The sequence below is a fragment of the Aspergillus mulundensis genome, assembly GCF_003369625.1.
Source record: "Aspergillus mulundensis strain DSM 5745 chromosome Unknown scaffold_3, whole genome shotgun sequence".
Lineage (NCBI taxonomy): Eukaryota > Fungi > Ascomycota > Eurotiomycetes > Eurotiales > Aspergillaceae > Aspergillus > Aspergillus mulundensis.
In genome coordinates this window covers 1,817,036-1,832,613 of record NW_020797891.1, presented here as the reverse complement: position 1 = coordinate 1,832,613, position 15,578 = coordinate 1,817,036, and the positions used below count along the sequence as shown (strand labels likewise).

Genomic DNA, 15,578 nt, shown 5'->3' with positions numbered 1-15,578 from the left:
ATAAAAGGAGCCAACTCTCGGAAGCCAGGCGACGACGTTTCACCGGTAGCCATAATATAATCTTCTCCTCCCTCTTCTCTTCTCCTCACACACACCAACACATCACCTCAAGGCATTCACCCACAGCCATTTCTTAGCTATAATAACATCAAGGTCCCAGGCTAACTAAATTCTTCTTATAGATGTCGTTGCAAAGGTTTACCAACAATACGAAAACCGCGATTGTTGGGGGAGAGGAGTTCGTGGACGCACAAGCACGCATACGAAGACTTGAGCAATGGCATACTGAGTTACCCATGGATAAATACACCAAGCGATTCAATGAGCGGTCGCAGAAGTAACAGATGTATTCCAAAAGCATCAGAACTTTGCAGATACAGTCTTCTTGACCATTTACGCGATGGCCGAGAAGACCATAAAGAACTTTGGTACCTTTAAGAACACAGCAGACTACCGCCATACATGGAATGAGATGTTGCAACGCATAACCACAGTTATGAACAACCAGAAACAAGTCAAGACCTCGAGAGAAACCATGAAGAGCAAGTGGCAAGAGTCCGATGTGGAGTTTTCGAAGTTGAATGATTCTCAAGGTTTCGCAAAACTCGGCGGCCAATTCGCAAGAGCTGTTCCAAATTACCAAGCTGCTATGGATTTGATCGTATCGGCACAGTACGACAGATACTCGGATCCCACTAGAGGGCATGCCCTGCGACTAGAACCAGGACAGGTTGATTTCGGAGGCGCAATCGAAAAGGCTAGACTGAACCCCCGCCCGGCCCCGCCAACGACAGCGCAACTCGCCGTTTACAAGGTCAAACGCGGGCCAGACCATCTATTGATGGTAATGCCCGATGCTGAATTCGCGCAAATCTCAGGGCATGCTTGCAAGACGGGACGCATGGACACAGTGCCGCCGATACCGCAAGGGCTCATAGTGGAAACTGTGGACGAAGAAAACGCAGGTTAGTCTAACACTGGACAGAGCAAGCTCAGTCTGATATACAGAGTACTGACTTTTTTGATTGCCGCAAATAGACGACCAGGTGGTGCCTCAGCCAGCACCTCAGCCAGCACCAGAGCCTCAACCTAAGCCTCAACCTCAGCCAGCACCAGAGCCTGAGCCTGAGCCAGAGCCGCAGCCCGAAAAACAGTCTGAATCTAATTAGAATGATGACCAGGATGATGGCTAAGAGGGCCCCCAAAGAAAGAAAGCAAAGCGGGGAAAGGCAGTGAAACCAACACCCGCCACAGTCTCAGGTCCAGCCGCCATCGTGCCAGCTGGCCCTGCCACATCTGCCACGGCACTGACACCCGACGCAGAGCAAGTCGTCGGTATCCTCACAGAGTTGGGAGAGCAGAATGCTCGTGAAAAAATCACCAGCGTGCTCGATGGAAAGCCGGTGGAATTGAATACAGTGTTTGCCTGGACAAACCAAAAACGAAGCACACAGCATTACACCCTCATGCAGCTGGCTGTCATTGAAATCCGCCATCTCAGGCGCCGCCATGCAGCCTTCTATGAGGACGGAGGAAGCCAATACTCATTACTCCAACAGATACTTGACTGCGATCCGCTTCTATACCTCATACAGACCGTTATAAAAGGGACGCGGGAGATCTTTGCCATTCGACAGGACGCAAAGATCGTCCAGACGGGAGTGGCGGTTGCTGGGTTAAAAAAGACCGTGGGTAATGGCGGAACGTTGGTACAATTCACGATCGGAGATGGCATTGGGTTGGTCTTCCAACCAACACCAGCAACGGAGCATGAGATGCGCCAATTAGATCTATTCGAAACTGGCCAAGATTGCATCAAAGATTTGATGATCACACGGTCTCTCGGAGAACCGGTTACTCTTGATATTCAAACGATGCACAAACAGGGCAATGACCAGCTTTCAAATCCCGGCACCTCGTTCGTGAGCGCAGATACCCCGATCGCCCTCGCATCGATTGGCTTCAAGTCATACACCGATGTGGCAGTCAAGGCCGAACTGGAGGCCCTTTTTGGATCTAGCGTACAAGAGGCAACTAGATTCATTCAGCATTGGCGCACGATGGTTAGTCATAAGCTCCGCTACCACTATCATATATGGAAGCGTACAGCGGACTGTGACGAGTTCGACAGATCCGTTTTCTAAAGAGTCGTTGGTCTCTCTTTTTTTTTTCTGTTACCTAGTCTGAACATGAAGATAGCTAAAGACCATAATGATTCTCATCTCAGCTCTATTCCATACTTCTAATTGTAGAAACTCAATCCATCCCTTGCCTTCTTTCCAGGTTAATCTGGATACAGATCAAGGTGGGATTTTGACGCGATATACATAGCTATTCTAATCAGAACAGGACCGCGGCAGAAGGCCATGATGCTTTTATTTCCAGCTCTTATCCCGTACTGGTAATTATAAAAGCTCGATCCCTCTCCTCCTACCCAGATTAATCTGGATACGTAGAGAAGATAGGATTTCAACGCAATCCACGATGTAATGCCGGTCAGGACGGAACCACAGCAGATAACCGTATAGTAGTATCTACCTCTAGCTCCTATTCCTAATATACTAAAAAGCTTGGTCCCTTTCCTCCTACCCAGATTAATTTAAATACATAAAAAAGATATGATTTTAATACAATGCACCTGCGCAGAAGACCGCGGCCAAACCTCGCGAGGCGGTCCGGGACGTTGGTTATGAGCAGATGCTTGTCCACCTTGAATGATAATGATAATAGATTGTCTATGGACCCTTGTTTTATATGGCAATATCATATCCAGATTAATCTGGATATACAAAAATAGTAGACAAAAAAAAATCAATAATGCTCACAAGCGGACTTGAACCGCTGACCTCGTGATATTACCCTGGTCGGAAAATAGTTTTTCCGCGATTACTAGTCACGCGCTCTACCAACTGAGCTATGCGAGCTGTTATTGAGCTTTACATAGTTTTTAACTGTTGATATATCAAGCCTCTTATAATACTACTGTTGCTGCATTCTGAACTGACGCGCTACGCGGGTACGAAGACGCGCCAAATTAATCTCGAAGGCTGGGTGCGCTAAACCGAGTCCGTCTGCTCCTTGAGAAGCTATTCCAAGGGCCCAGCCCCCTCAATTCTTCCAGGCTCTCTCGCAATTTCCTCAGGCTCACTTCAGCGAGGGATCCTGGACCTGCCACAAACCTGCATCTGCCATTTGCCTATACGCCAGCGGCCTAGGGGTGCAGTGTGCTCAGATCGGACGAAACAGCCCGCCTCCACAGCGTACCTAGCTCAATTGACGTGCTCCACCCGCAGAAAATAACCCAAGTTTCGACCCTCGGACCTTCATACCTCACTTCTGAGCTTAGCGCGACCTCTACCACCTCTACGCGGGAACACAGATTACGTCAAAATGGCTCCAAGAGGACGAAAGCCGGCATCGGCAGCTACCGGAAGCTCCAAAACCACAGTCTCATCGGGCAAGACAGCATCAACAGCCGCCTTAGGCACCTCCCCCTCTGCCTCAAAGGTGACAAAGAGCTCCAAAGCACCCGGAGTGAAAGCCTCAGGGTCAGGAGCGGGAGCAAAGCCAGGATCCAAGGGAGGCAAGCGACCAAGGAAATCAACAGATGGGCAACCCGGTGTGCAACGTAGGTTACCGCTCACACCACGGTTATACGCATCCCAAACTAACACCCTCAGCAGCCGGCGATCCAACCCCCAAAGGCCGCCGCCACCGCTACAAACCCGGCACCGTTGCGCTGAAAGAAATCCGCAAGTACCAACGCTCCTACGACCTGCTTCTCCGCAAACTGCCCTTTGCGCGCCTCGTCCGTGAAGTCGCGCTCGATATGCTCCCTGCCGATGTCGGGTCCCAACTGCGATGGCAGTCGCATGCAATCCAAGCGCTTCAGGAAGCTGCTGAAGCGTTCTTGGTTCACTTGTTCGAGGACACGAATCTTTGCGCTATCCACGCGAAACGAGTTACTATTATGCAGAAGGATATTCAGCTTGCAAGGAGGATTCGTGGGGCTTGGGGCGGTCTTGGTTAAGCTTTCTCGAGCTAGGGCTTCTTCTCATCTCATCTTGCGCCGTCTTTCCAAGTGGATGGTTCGATATTCCCTTTCGATACGGATACGGCTCGGGTTTGAACGAGGGTGATAACCCTGGTTTGCAAGGACGGAGATAGCACTGTGACTTGCAAGAGTTGCGGTATATCTCAACGAGCAAATGTGTGAATGTTTCAAGTTTCCTCGATTTATCTTTTTTTGGTGTTTACGTTGATCGTCGGACCCAGCGAAGTATAGGTTACGTCTCAGTGGGGTTCCTATCTGTTTGTTTCTTGTTGGTAAATGAGTCGCGGGCGCACAATGTGTTAAGGAGTAATTGCGGTCTTGCTTTCTGTTTAATCGTGGTCGAGTGCCGTATGAGATGCAGGCTGCATGGCGGCGGGTTCAGACAAAATACAGAGTCTACCAATCCAGCCTAGTTATAGAATAACCTGGAATAATATATCATCACCCACTTTGGTATCCTGTCACGCAAAGTCTGGACTGATTCTGCTATGGAATGAAAGGATGCTCATATCTATCAATAGTTGATATTGGCGCCGCCAATCTATAAATTTCGAATTATCGAACCACGCACAGCATGCAGCAAGAAATATCGCAACCGAAGTAATGCACCAAGCTGAAACCGCTGACCGACGGACTCTGTGATAACGAAACGCCGAGTAAGGAGTTTAGGAAATGGTATCATATGAAACCCGTGACAGGAAATGCATCAGAAGAGAAAAGAGACAAAAGCCAGATTACAAGAAAGCAATGATTGAGATGGGACGTATATGAGAAAGAACTTAGCTAGCCTGTAGCATAGCCTAGGTAGCCTAAGCAGGCCGTCTCAGCGCCGAAGGCAGGTCCATCATCACCCGATACCCCTCCTCGCGGGCATTATTGGCCTCCTCGCCCTTCCCTTGCGTCTCTAGAGTCTCCGCCAGCATATCGTCTGTAACGCTGACCCAAAGACGGTCGCTAGCCTTCGCCGCCATTGCGCGGCCCGCGCGGGCGCTTTTCTCAGCTTGCTCTCCGACGACTCCGCGAAAGTACTTCCAACTCATGAAGGTTAACGTAATACATATGATCTGACTGTTGCATATTGCGTTTGCGGTTTGAAGGGCTTGCTGGAGGTTCTGTTTGATCTGGATGGTTGAGTTCGTGTTCGTGGTTGCGCAGAGCAAGAAATAAGCTGCTTGGATGTATTTGTTAGGACTTGTTCGGCAGAAGGATTCGAGCATGGTGAGGAGGTTCGGAAGGTGAGAGTGAGATGGATGAGCTGGGTTGTTGATGATGAGGACGACGTTGATGGTTGCCAGGATGGCAAGGTCGCGGCGGGGGTCGTTGCGGGCGGTCTTGCTGAAACCAGAGAGAGAGAATAGAGGGGATTGGAAGGCGCTTAGGGCCGTCTCTAGCTCGCCCGTCGCCTGCGCAATAGTCCCCGCTGCGTACTGCATTAGGCATTGGATCGTGTCAGGAAGATTATCGCCCAATGATTGAGTTTCTTGCCGGAGCTCTCTTAAAACTCTGTGGGCCAGCTCCCAGTCTGTGCGGGCACAAGCCAGGAACACTTGCTGGACAAGTAGATTACAGAATATTATCCTGCGCCATTCCGCCCGTTTATTTGCATTGGCCAAAGACTCCGTGATTTCCTGCGGCGGCTTTTGAAAGTTACCTAAGGAATGTCAGTTGCTAGATTCAGACTATCCAACTGGAAGACAAACCCTTCAGCATGCGTACACCTTCTTGAAGGAACTTTTCAGCTTTCCGCCCATCAGATGAGTTCTTACAACTCAACGTGATAGAGCTAAGAAAGTAGCAAAGGCCATAGAGGTCGTGTTGTGGTAGCCAGCTGAAACTGAGTAGCAACGTGCCGCCCTGTACTTGGAGGATATCGCCCGTATCCATAGAGGAAGGGCCTGCCGACTTGCCACTCAAAGGAATGGAAAATGACCCGTCACAGCGCCAATTTGAATCATTCAGTCGATCGTCCATCAGACTTTGCAAAAACCCGAGCTTCTGGGCGGATTGATTGACATCATATTCAAGCAAACTGCAGCAGATATCAACAATCTGAATTAGGGCTGTAAGTTGTGGAACATGGCGTAGTTCATCATTCAGCTGATGGCTTCGTGCAGCCGCTATGGCACGCTGTGCTTGCTCGATAGAGTCTGAGCTGGATCCTTGCTGGAGATGTGCCAAAGCTTCAATGATAGCAGACATAGCAGAAACAGCTCTGTCGCCGTTACGGCTCGCCATGGTAGATACTTTATGGAGATTTTGAAGGGCTGACGTGGTTTCCTGGTGGGCGAGTGATGACAAGGAGAGTGATACCCTAAGAAAGCGAAAGGCGTATTCCCAGGCAGAGTGACGGTAGCTAATCTGGTCAGAGGGTGTCTCTTCGAGTCAATAAAGACTAACTTACGCTTCAGTATCCTGAATCATACCATCCACGGCTTTAAGAGCAGCCTTCGGATTTGTCTTGTACAACATCCGAGCTAGCAGATGCTGCATACTGTATTTCAGGTCAAGCATACGATTCTAGAAAGGATGAGCATTGCAGCCAGGAATGGCATGAAGAAATATCACTCACTCGCTCACATAAGTTGATCTAAACAACAAGACCTGTTAGTACGTAGAAGGCAATGAAATAGAAAAATGGACATACGCCTTTACTTAATGCTGTCTCTGCTTCCAGATCATTGTCCGTCTCTTCGAAGAGTACGCGTGCATATCTCAATCGCACCAGGGCTTCTACGCGCGGTTGCAACCTCCAGTTCTGCACAATGTGTTAGAGAGAATGTTAGTGATCTGGCTGTTGTTATCATACCTTCAATACTGCTTCCAAGCAGCCGAGACCAGTCGCAACCAGCCTGTAGTATTCCTCCAGCTCCTCATCCCTTCTCATCAAGGCGATAGTGGTCCCGTGGCTATGCGCGGCATCGAGATACTCCTCGGCCATAGCCAGGAGAAGGATTTGATAATCGATTCCAGGTTTCGCGGGTTTCGGCGAGGGCTGATGGGCCTGTTTCTTGTATGGTGGACGCTGAATCTTCTGTACATCTGGCGAAGGAGCTGGGACTAATACCTGCGGCGCTGGCGGTGGCACAACTGTAATCGGGTTGGCCTTTTCCGGCGGTTGCGGGGTATCCATAGGCTTAGTGGTGTTTTTGAAAGACTGATTACTCGCAGAATTGGGACTAGGTCGGTGATTTCGAGTCAGTGTTGGTGTTGGTGCTGGCCGTGGAGCCGATAAAGGCGGAGTAGGAGTGGTGACAGACGGGCTGTTGCCAGCAACAGGAACCGTAGATTGAGCGCCATACTGTGGCACGTGGTGATTGTTAAAGGACGCAGGCGACGATGTAGGCAGTATGGGTTGTGGCCGTTGAAATATGTCCGATGGGTTTACGTATGTTGGCATTGCAGCTGGGGCGTAGGGTTGCTGCTGTTGGGGCAAAGGCATAGGGGAAGCCTGCGGCTGTTGACTGTATCCATAATTTTGGTAGGACGGTAGTATGACCTGAGGTTTGCTATATTGATACGGCGAGACGTTGGAATTGGCGTTGACGGCGTTTGCGTTGTAGAGAAGTTGGGGTTGTATGGTCTCGGATGGAGGGCGGTTATGATGCAAGTGCTGCGGATAGTGGCCGTTGTAGCTCATCGCCCCAGGACACGGATGTCACTCATCCAAGCAATTAATTTGCTAGATACGCTTGATTCTCAAGTCAACGCCAGTTTCTGGACGTGTTCCTCCACCGCGAGCCTTTACCTTTGGTTCCGGATCGGAGAAATGGCGCGGTCGACGAATGCGGATTAGCGCGGTTGCCGAAGTATATCAGCACGTGAATGGTAGGGAGCATGGGGGACAGAGAAGACTTCATTGTATTTGAAACATGTCTATGGATGCGGTATCTCGGGTCAGGAAAAGGAAGAGGCCAAGAACATAGAGTAACACACAACGCCATAAAACGCCCACGCTGAGCTACCATCTCCCCATACACCTTGGTCTAATTCGTGTCAATGGAGTTATACAACTGATTAAGTGACTGGTCTTGGAAGGCAGGGTCAAGGATGTCCATGTCCAGCGACGGAGCGTTGCGAAGAGGAGGATGCTCCCTGATTGTCCATGGGCACAGCTCACTGCAATTGTCCAAATCGACCAAGGGTTCTGCAGGGTGGATTCTTTGAGCCGCCCATGTGGTATCTGGAACAGGCGAGGCGCCCCCAAGGCACCTCTCGGTCCAGAAGGTGTAGGTAGCTGTGCCAGCATCCTCATTTGTCCGACAAGGCTGCTTCCGTGGAGATCTTAGCACGGTGTTACACGAGTCACAGATAGATATTCGGCGACACGAAGCACACCGATTTTCGTATAGCTGGCATAAAGTTGTCTGGCAGACGCCGGAAAGCCAAAGATCCACAGATCGATGGGCACATCCAAAGCGTGCTGTCATGTAATCCTCCTTCCCCAGCTGCCCTGGGACCGTAGTGAGGTGGTACTCCGTTCTGATTCTGAGCTGGTCATATTGGTCCAGCTCAGGAAAGATCTCGATTTTCATTTCCGTGGATCCGTATTTCTCAGAGCATGAATGCCAGCAGAAGCGTTCTTCAACACCACCAAATTGCGATGCTAGGAGCGCCACAGAATTTTGCCGTATTTTGAGGATCTCGATAAGTTCAATCTTGTCTCGGAAAGTCACCTTCTTGCAAGGACATATGTCAACGACGCCTGCAAGCTTCCCCAATAGACAAATTCGATCCTCAGGACAGCGTCGTAGTTCTCGAGGAGAAAAAGCACATCGCGGGTGGAGTTTGAGACACCTTGAACAAGATCTCCAGCGGGTGTCTTCGAGAATCTTGATCAGCTGCCATCGAGTCGTAGCGAAGCTGTGGCCATTGCGATAATGATGGAAAATCGGAGCAAAGTCGCGACTGAATCGAAGCGCTTTAGACATTAGAATGGGAGCGGAGATAGAGAATAGTCTCTTGCACGTCAACGCAAGACAAGCCTCCGGTAACACCGATAGATGCGAAATAATTTCGAGTAGTAACTCTGCGGGGAGCTCGAGTAGATAGCATCGTTTTGAAGAGACCTGCTCCTTAGACAGGGTTTCGAAAGCGTGAGATCGACGATTCATGGTCATAACGGACTTCAACTTAATTCCAGCACGACGCAGACTATCTGCCATGACGGTCTGGATTCCTAGAATGTCGGCATGGGCTGTGGTAGGCGCTACAAGGGTCCAAAGGCGAGTTCTCCAGCGCGAAATACCTGAATTTTCCTTTGCTGGTTCCAGGCAGAGTTTCATGAGGAGCGACTGTTGGAAGCACTTGCCTTGCGTATGTATCGAAAGCACATAGTCTGTTTAAAAGTAAATGTACGCATTTACATCGCGTGATGAAGCTCCCTGAGAAAAGAAAAGAGGGAGGACCTTTTGACCACCAAATATTCTACACGGACGCCTATCACCTTGTACGCAAACGGGCACGCGCGAGTGTCACAGCTTCAACTTCAAAATGTCATCACACCCTAGCCGGCGCAGTCAGGGTAAAGAGATCGCTGTCTTTGTTAGACATCCCCCGCCTGCGACCCGCTGGCGGTTCTTTCAGAGCCCCAGGAATGAAGGACTTTCCTTAAATCGATCGAGCTGCGGAAAAAGCTGCGCATGATTTGCGATATTTTCTGGTTTCAAGAGGGAAGCCTGGTTTGATCGTAGGCTGTTCGTCTCTTGAAATCCGCATGCGGAAGTCCCACAGCAGCGACAACATAGTGGCAGGAGGAAACGCCTGTTCACACTGGTATGGGCTGAGCCGCGGCACATCCTGATCTCTAAAGTATCATCACCATCATCTGCGAACAGACTAGGAGGTATCAAGTGAGCGGTCCCTGCGTCCATCAAGTGACATGCCCCAGTCAGACGGATCGATCTGATGAGAAGTGCGATAAAGATAGATAAAGATAAGACATGTACCTATCGATAAGACCATCACATGATACTTATGCCTGAGGCCGAAAAGGCCACTTGGAGGCAGCTCCGTCATCCTTCCGAAACCTGGGGTAGGTGTCCTGACTGCTTCAAGTTGTGTTTCTTATTTACTCTTCAAGACACATCTGCACCTTATCTAGACTTTCTCAATGGCTGCCATTTGGAATGGAGGCCAGGGAGGGCAGTTCCCTCTCGAGCAGTACGTGCAGCAATACTCCCCACACGCATCTCAATGTCAAGCAAATCGAACTAAGAACACTGCAGATGGTTCTACGAAATGCCTCCGGTGACTCGAACATGGACTGCCTTAGTTGCCGGGACCTCAGTCTTGATTCATTGTCATGTCCTCACCCCGCTCCAACTGTTTTACTCATTCCGGGCAGTGTATGTGAAGTCGCAAGTAAGTAGAACCCGAGGCACAGAACGAACGTGGGCATCAGAACATGGAGTGTAATTGGCTGGACAATCACCTACATAAAACTATTTGAGACCGAAATATCTGTGTGCAGTTTGCTAACAGATGAGCAGTATTGGCGTCTAATAACAACGTTCCTGTACTTCGGACCGCTTAATCTAGACCTGCTTTTCCATGTCTTCTTCCTCCAGCGGTACTCGAGACTCCTGGAGGAATCATCTGGCCGATCCCCTGCCCACTTCGCCTGGTTACTCCTCTACGCCATGGTGTCGCTCATAGTCATATCGCCCTTTCTCTCACTGCCATTCCTGGGAACCGCCTTGTCCTCGAGCCTGGTCTATATCTGGAGTCGCCGAAACCCGGAAACCAGGCTCAGCTTCCTCGGCGTCTTGGTATTCACCGCGCCATATCTGCCCTGGGTGCTGATGGCGTTCAGTCTTGTTGTGCATGGGGTTATTCCCAAGGATGAGATCTGCGGTGTGGTGGTCGGGCATGTGTGGTACTTCTTCAACGACGTCTATCCATCTCTTCATGGAGGCCACCGTCCCTTTGACCCTCCGGCGTGGTGGGTACGATTGTTCGACCCGCGGGCAAGGGCTGAGGCGCAAGGTACTGATGCTACTAATGTCAATCAAGAATTCGTAGCGGCGGCGGCGCCAGAGGTCCGATGATCTGTTTGTGTGAGAAGAAAAAGCAACATTTCATCAATGAACATCTCTCATATTGCTTCAAACGGTCTTTTGCAGAGTTTCAGCAGTCGCATTGACACTACCACCACTCTCGAGGTATCCTCTTTTCCACCTGAGGTCTACTTCCAATCAGCCCCGCGACTCTAACTCGGCGCAGGGATCTGTCACTGCTCTACTGTCTCGCCGAAGCCCTCATTCGCAGACAGTCATTGCAAGCTACCATTGACTTCCGCCTGCTCTTGATGTTGGATTCAAATGAAAGGAAGATCCATGTCAGCCATCGGAGTCTATTATCAGCTCGAAGAGCCGGCCAGATCACTTGTGGGGATGTGGAGGCGTCTGAAGTATGGAGCAGGAGTAGTATGGCCGGGGCGTATCGCCTCGATTCTGATCATGGTTATTTGTATTATGCATATAATCCGAACTCTAGTATGAGGAGAAGGGAAATGACTACGAAAAGTATTCCAGTATCAGATTTCGACGTCGAGTCACGTCGATCCGATTTTCTCTCGAGTCATGGTTGACCGGGTTAGAATCATCGGATATCCATTGACATTCAAGACTCCGAGACGCGAAAGAAGCCACTGACATCAAACTTATATTGTCCCTCGCCATGCCCATAGCCCCAACTCCAAGAATTTGCATCCTTAGCCACCAGCTCAATAGCCAGTGACCACTACTGCATTGCACGTCAGCCAAATCACCGGGACACCGGTCAGAGTAGTGACCTGACCGTGTCCCAGATTTCTTCAAAAAGGCGTAGTCAAATTCCTGATTGTAGGGGAGCTAGAAACTCCACGCCGGATGCTATGCGGAGAGACAACACGCAGTGGCAGTGGCATAGGCCATCTGGTGATGTGCGTGGGGTAGGAACCGTAACCGTTACCCAAGGGACCAAAAAACGTGGGCGTCTGTTCTTCGAAGTCTGAACCTTCAAGCCAACATAGGTCCTGTTATTTCTAGGGCGCAAGCTTTAATGCCGGGAGTAATACGCGAGGCCGGAATAAAGTTTATCCCGCCTAAAATACTAAAAATATTATTATTAATAGCCTGTTTAATATTTAATACTTTTATTAATAGCTTATTTTAAATAATAATACTTTTTTTAATAGCCGTAATAATAGCAAATTTAATAAAGGTATTTAAAAAATAATAAAAAAATAGATTATATAAGTAGTATATAGCTTACTTATATAAACCTGTAATTTATAAACCCCTAATTTTTTAAATTCCTTTTATTATAATGGCTAATACCAAAGGCAATAACAGCGCTGCCTTTCCTACTTACTTGCCCTTTTTTACTTGCTCGCCCACTTCCACTTGCACGCCCACTTCTTTACTAACCTAGCTGCTGGCGGCCTATATTACTAATATAGTAAATTATCTAGGCCATAAATTAGCGGTTTTAAAAAAACTTTATAAATAATTATATTATTTATAGCGTGAGCTTATGCTTTATAAGCTTATTAATAAAATTAATATAATAAAAAAGATTATAACCTGCCCTATTAACCAGGAAGCTATTATTAAGTAATATATTAATATACTTATTAAAAATAATTTAATTTACAGGTATTATGCCTAAGGCCACGGGCTATTTATAAAGTATATTATTATATTAAGCTACTTTAATAATAATTATATAAATTACTATTAAAATAACTTAGGTATATAGTATATTAATAAATATAAGTTATAATTTTTATTTACTTATAAATATATTAATTAATATATTTAGCTTCTGTACTAGGCAATAAAAAAAATAAAAATAATAAAAAAAAAAAAAAAAAGAAGAAAAAAAAGGCTAAAAAAAAAAAAAAAAAAAAAAAAAAAAAAAAAAAGTAGATATTATTACCTTGCTTATATATATTATTTAGTTTACTTACTACCTACACTGCCTTATAATTATAGTAGTAATAAACTTTAATATTATTATAGCCGGGCTAGTTGCCCTGTCCCATGTTATAATTTTTATAGTAAATAATCTTATTAATAAAGCTAGTTTTAAAAATATTAAATATAATAATAATAATAAGTAAGTAATTTTTTTTAATTTATTTTTCCTGGGGCTGGACCCTAGTAATAAAAAAGTTTAAATTTATTATAATTTATTAGGTATAGTTAATTATAATTATTATTAAAAATAGCTTATATAAACTATAGGCAAAGATTTAATATTTAAAGATAAGTATTTAATAAAGTATTAATATTATTCTAGTTTATTAATACCTTTTATTTAATTTTAAAATAATAAAATTACTTACTTAATAATTTTAAAAGCCTTACCTAAAGCATGTTATTATAATTTATAGCCTGTTAGTTAAATACCATGGCCTTATTTTATTATTATTTAAGCTATATTTTATTTTTAATAGGTAATAAAGGGCTATTACCTTATTTATTTTTATAATACCTAAAACTTAACTTTATAATATTAAGCTATATATTAACATGGTTACTTCCTAGGATTAAACCTAATTATACTATTTTTTTAATATATTATTATAAAAAATAATTTATAATTATATTATTTATTATATTTTTATACTTTATTATAAAACTATTACCCGGCGCGCTAGCTGTGTAATATATTATAAACTATACTAAGGCTATAAGTAATTATTACTAGCAAGTACTAGCTAAAATATTACTAATATAAAAGCTAAAGTTATAGGTTAAGCGCCTGGAGGCCACCTTTATATTACCTAATAATATAAAGGTAATTATAATATAAATTATTAAAAAGCGCCCCCCTGCGCCCTGCGTTTAATATATAAAAAAAAATAAATTATTTATAGGTTATATTATTATTAATTGTTATTACCATTATGGTGTTATAACTGCGCAGTGTTGTAATAACACAATCCAGCGGCCTAAGGCCGCCGGGCGGAGGAACTTTAGCACTAAACTAGCTATATATTAAGGCAGCGGCTAGTTATATAATATATAAAATACTAAGTTTAACTTTAAACTTTAACTTAAAAAAATTAGTAATTAATTTTTATTATAAATATATAACACCTTTTTTATTATAATAATTTATGTTTTTTTAAGCTTACCATAGTATATAAATATAATTTATAATTTTAATTACTTTTTTTTTAAAAAAAAACCTATTTTATATAATAACTAGGTAATAAACTTAATTCTAGGAGCTAGTAAATAATACTTTAAAAAAATAATTATAAACCCTAACTTAATAATTAATTAATATACCTAAAAAAAAATTTATAAACTTTTAATTAAAAAATCCCAAGGGCGCCCCTGCTATTAAACCTTAAATTATATAAAAAATATTAAAATATAAAAGGCCCACCCAGGGGCAAGAAAATAAAGGTAGTAAAAAAATTATTAAAAAATTATAGGTAATATTAAAAATAATTTTAGTAAAAAAAAAGGAATTGCAGGAGCAAGAACACCATAAAAAAAAAAAAAAATATTAATAAATTTATGCTTAAATTAAAAAGGCATGCTAATAAATTACAAGGGCTAAAGCTAACTAATAAATATATAATATACTTATTTAATTTATTAAGTAATTAATAGTTTCCTGCTAAATAAACTTTAATAACCTTGTAATTTTAAAAAAGACCGCTAAAGGAATTATAGTAATAATAATATATTTTAAAAAAAACTTTTTAAAAAAGTTATTATTTATAAAACTATACCAGGCAAATAATATTAAAAAATTTAATAATTAAAAGTTAAATATAAAAACATACTTTAAAACCTTCCTAACTTACTACCTAAATAATAGCTATAAAATATCCTAATTTATTAAATTTTTAGCGGAGGACCGTAGGCGGGAATAGTTTAATATTTATAAAATAAAAATTATATTTATTTAAAAAAAATTCCTTAACGCGCTAATTAAAATAATTAATAATAAGATAGTGCTGGTTAATAACTTGCTAATTAAGTAGGGTAATATAAAGTAGTAATTATAGTAAATTATTAAGTAATTTATATAGTTACTAAACTAAATTAAGAAATACCTACTTTATAAGTATAATAATAATTAGTATTAAGGATACCTGTACTAAAAAATCCTGGAAAATATATAAAAAAAGTTTTTTATTTATAAATACCAAGAACTAAAGCATTATAATAATTATATATTATATTTAATAAGTATTAAAAATAATATACCTAAGTAAAAAAAAACTATTATAAAAAAAAAAAGAAATTTTTTAACTAAACTTATACAAGATTATTAGTAACTAAAGTTAGGGCGCTTTTTATTATTAAAAAAAGTATAAAAGTAAATACTAGTATAAAATAACCTAATAATTTAAATAATTTTTTATTTATAAAAAAGCCATACCTAGGTAAATACCTAAATTATAGCCATGCTAAATATTTTAAGTAATATTATTAGTTACCAGGCGGAGGTTAAAAAAAAAATACCTTTATAATAATAGCCTTTAAGTAAATTTAATAATATAAAAAATATAAAACCT

General features: G+C 43.4%; 5 protein-coding genes across 5 annotated transcripts; 3 read left to right on the top strand and 2 right to left on the bottom strand.

The window, feature by feature from the left end:
* Positions 1-400: 400 nt before the first annotated feature.
* On the top strand, positions 401-2,144 carry DSM5745_04282 (uncharacterized protein; the record flags this gene model as incomplete). Its single annotated transcript, XM_026746298.1, has 3 exons — positions 401-965; positions 1,039-1,153; positions 1,208-2,144. The coding sequence occupies 3 exons, from the start codon at positions 401-403 to the stop codon at positions 2,142-2,144; spliced, it is 1,617 nt and encodes a 538-aa protein (XP_026605294.1).
* A 1,246-nt stretch (positions 2,145-3,390) lies between these two features.
* On the top strand, positions 3,391-4,030 carry DSM5745_04281 (uncharacterized protein; the record flags this gene model as incomplete). The annotated part of the gene is made up of 2 exons (XM_026746297.1): positions 3,391-3,628; positions 3,684-4,030. 2 exons carry the CDS (start codon positions 3,391-3,393, stop codon positions 4,028-4,030), a joined length of 585 nt encoding a protein of 194 aa, XP_026605293.1.
* An 833-nt stretch (positions 4,031-4,863) lies between these two features.
* Positions 4,864-7,691, bottom strand: DSM5745_04280 (uncharacterized protein; the record flags this gene model as incomplete). The annotated part of the gene is made up of 6 exons (XM_026746296.1): positions 4,864-5,705; positions 5,755-6,407; positions 6,456-6,571; positions 6,624-6,641; positions 6,699-6,809; positions 6,861-7,691. The coding sequence occupies 6 exons, from the start codon at positions 7,689-7,691 to the stop codon at positions 4,864-4,866; spliced, it is 2,571 nt and encodes an 856-aa protein (XP_026605292.1).
* A 346-nt stretch (positions 7,692-8,037) lies between these two features.
* DSM5745_04279 (uncharacterized protein) lies at positions 8,038-9,216 on the bottom strand (the record flags this gene model as incomplete). The annotated part of the gene is made up of 1 exon (XM_026746295.1): positions 8,038-9,216. The coding sequence occupies one exon, from the start codon at positions 9,214-9,216 to the stop codon at positions 8,038-8,040; it is 1,179 nt and encodes a 392-aa protein (XP_026605291.1).
* A 947-nt stretch (positions 9,217-10,163) lies between these two features.
* Positions 10,164-11,100, top strand: derA (putative ER-associated proteolytic system protein Der1; the record flags this gene model as incomplete). The annotated part of the gene is made up of 3 exons (XM_026746294.1): positions 10,164-10,213; positions 10,279-10,414; positions 10,543-11,100. 3 exons carry the CDS (start codon positions 10,164-10,166, stop codon positions 11,098-11,100), a joined length of 744 nt encoding a protein of 247 aa, XP_026605290.1.
* Between the last annotated feature and the right edge of the window lie 4,478 nt (positions 11,101-15,578).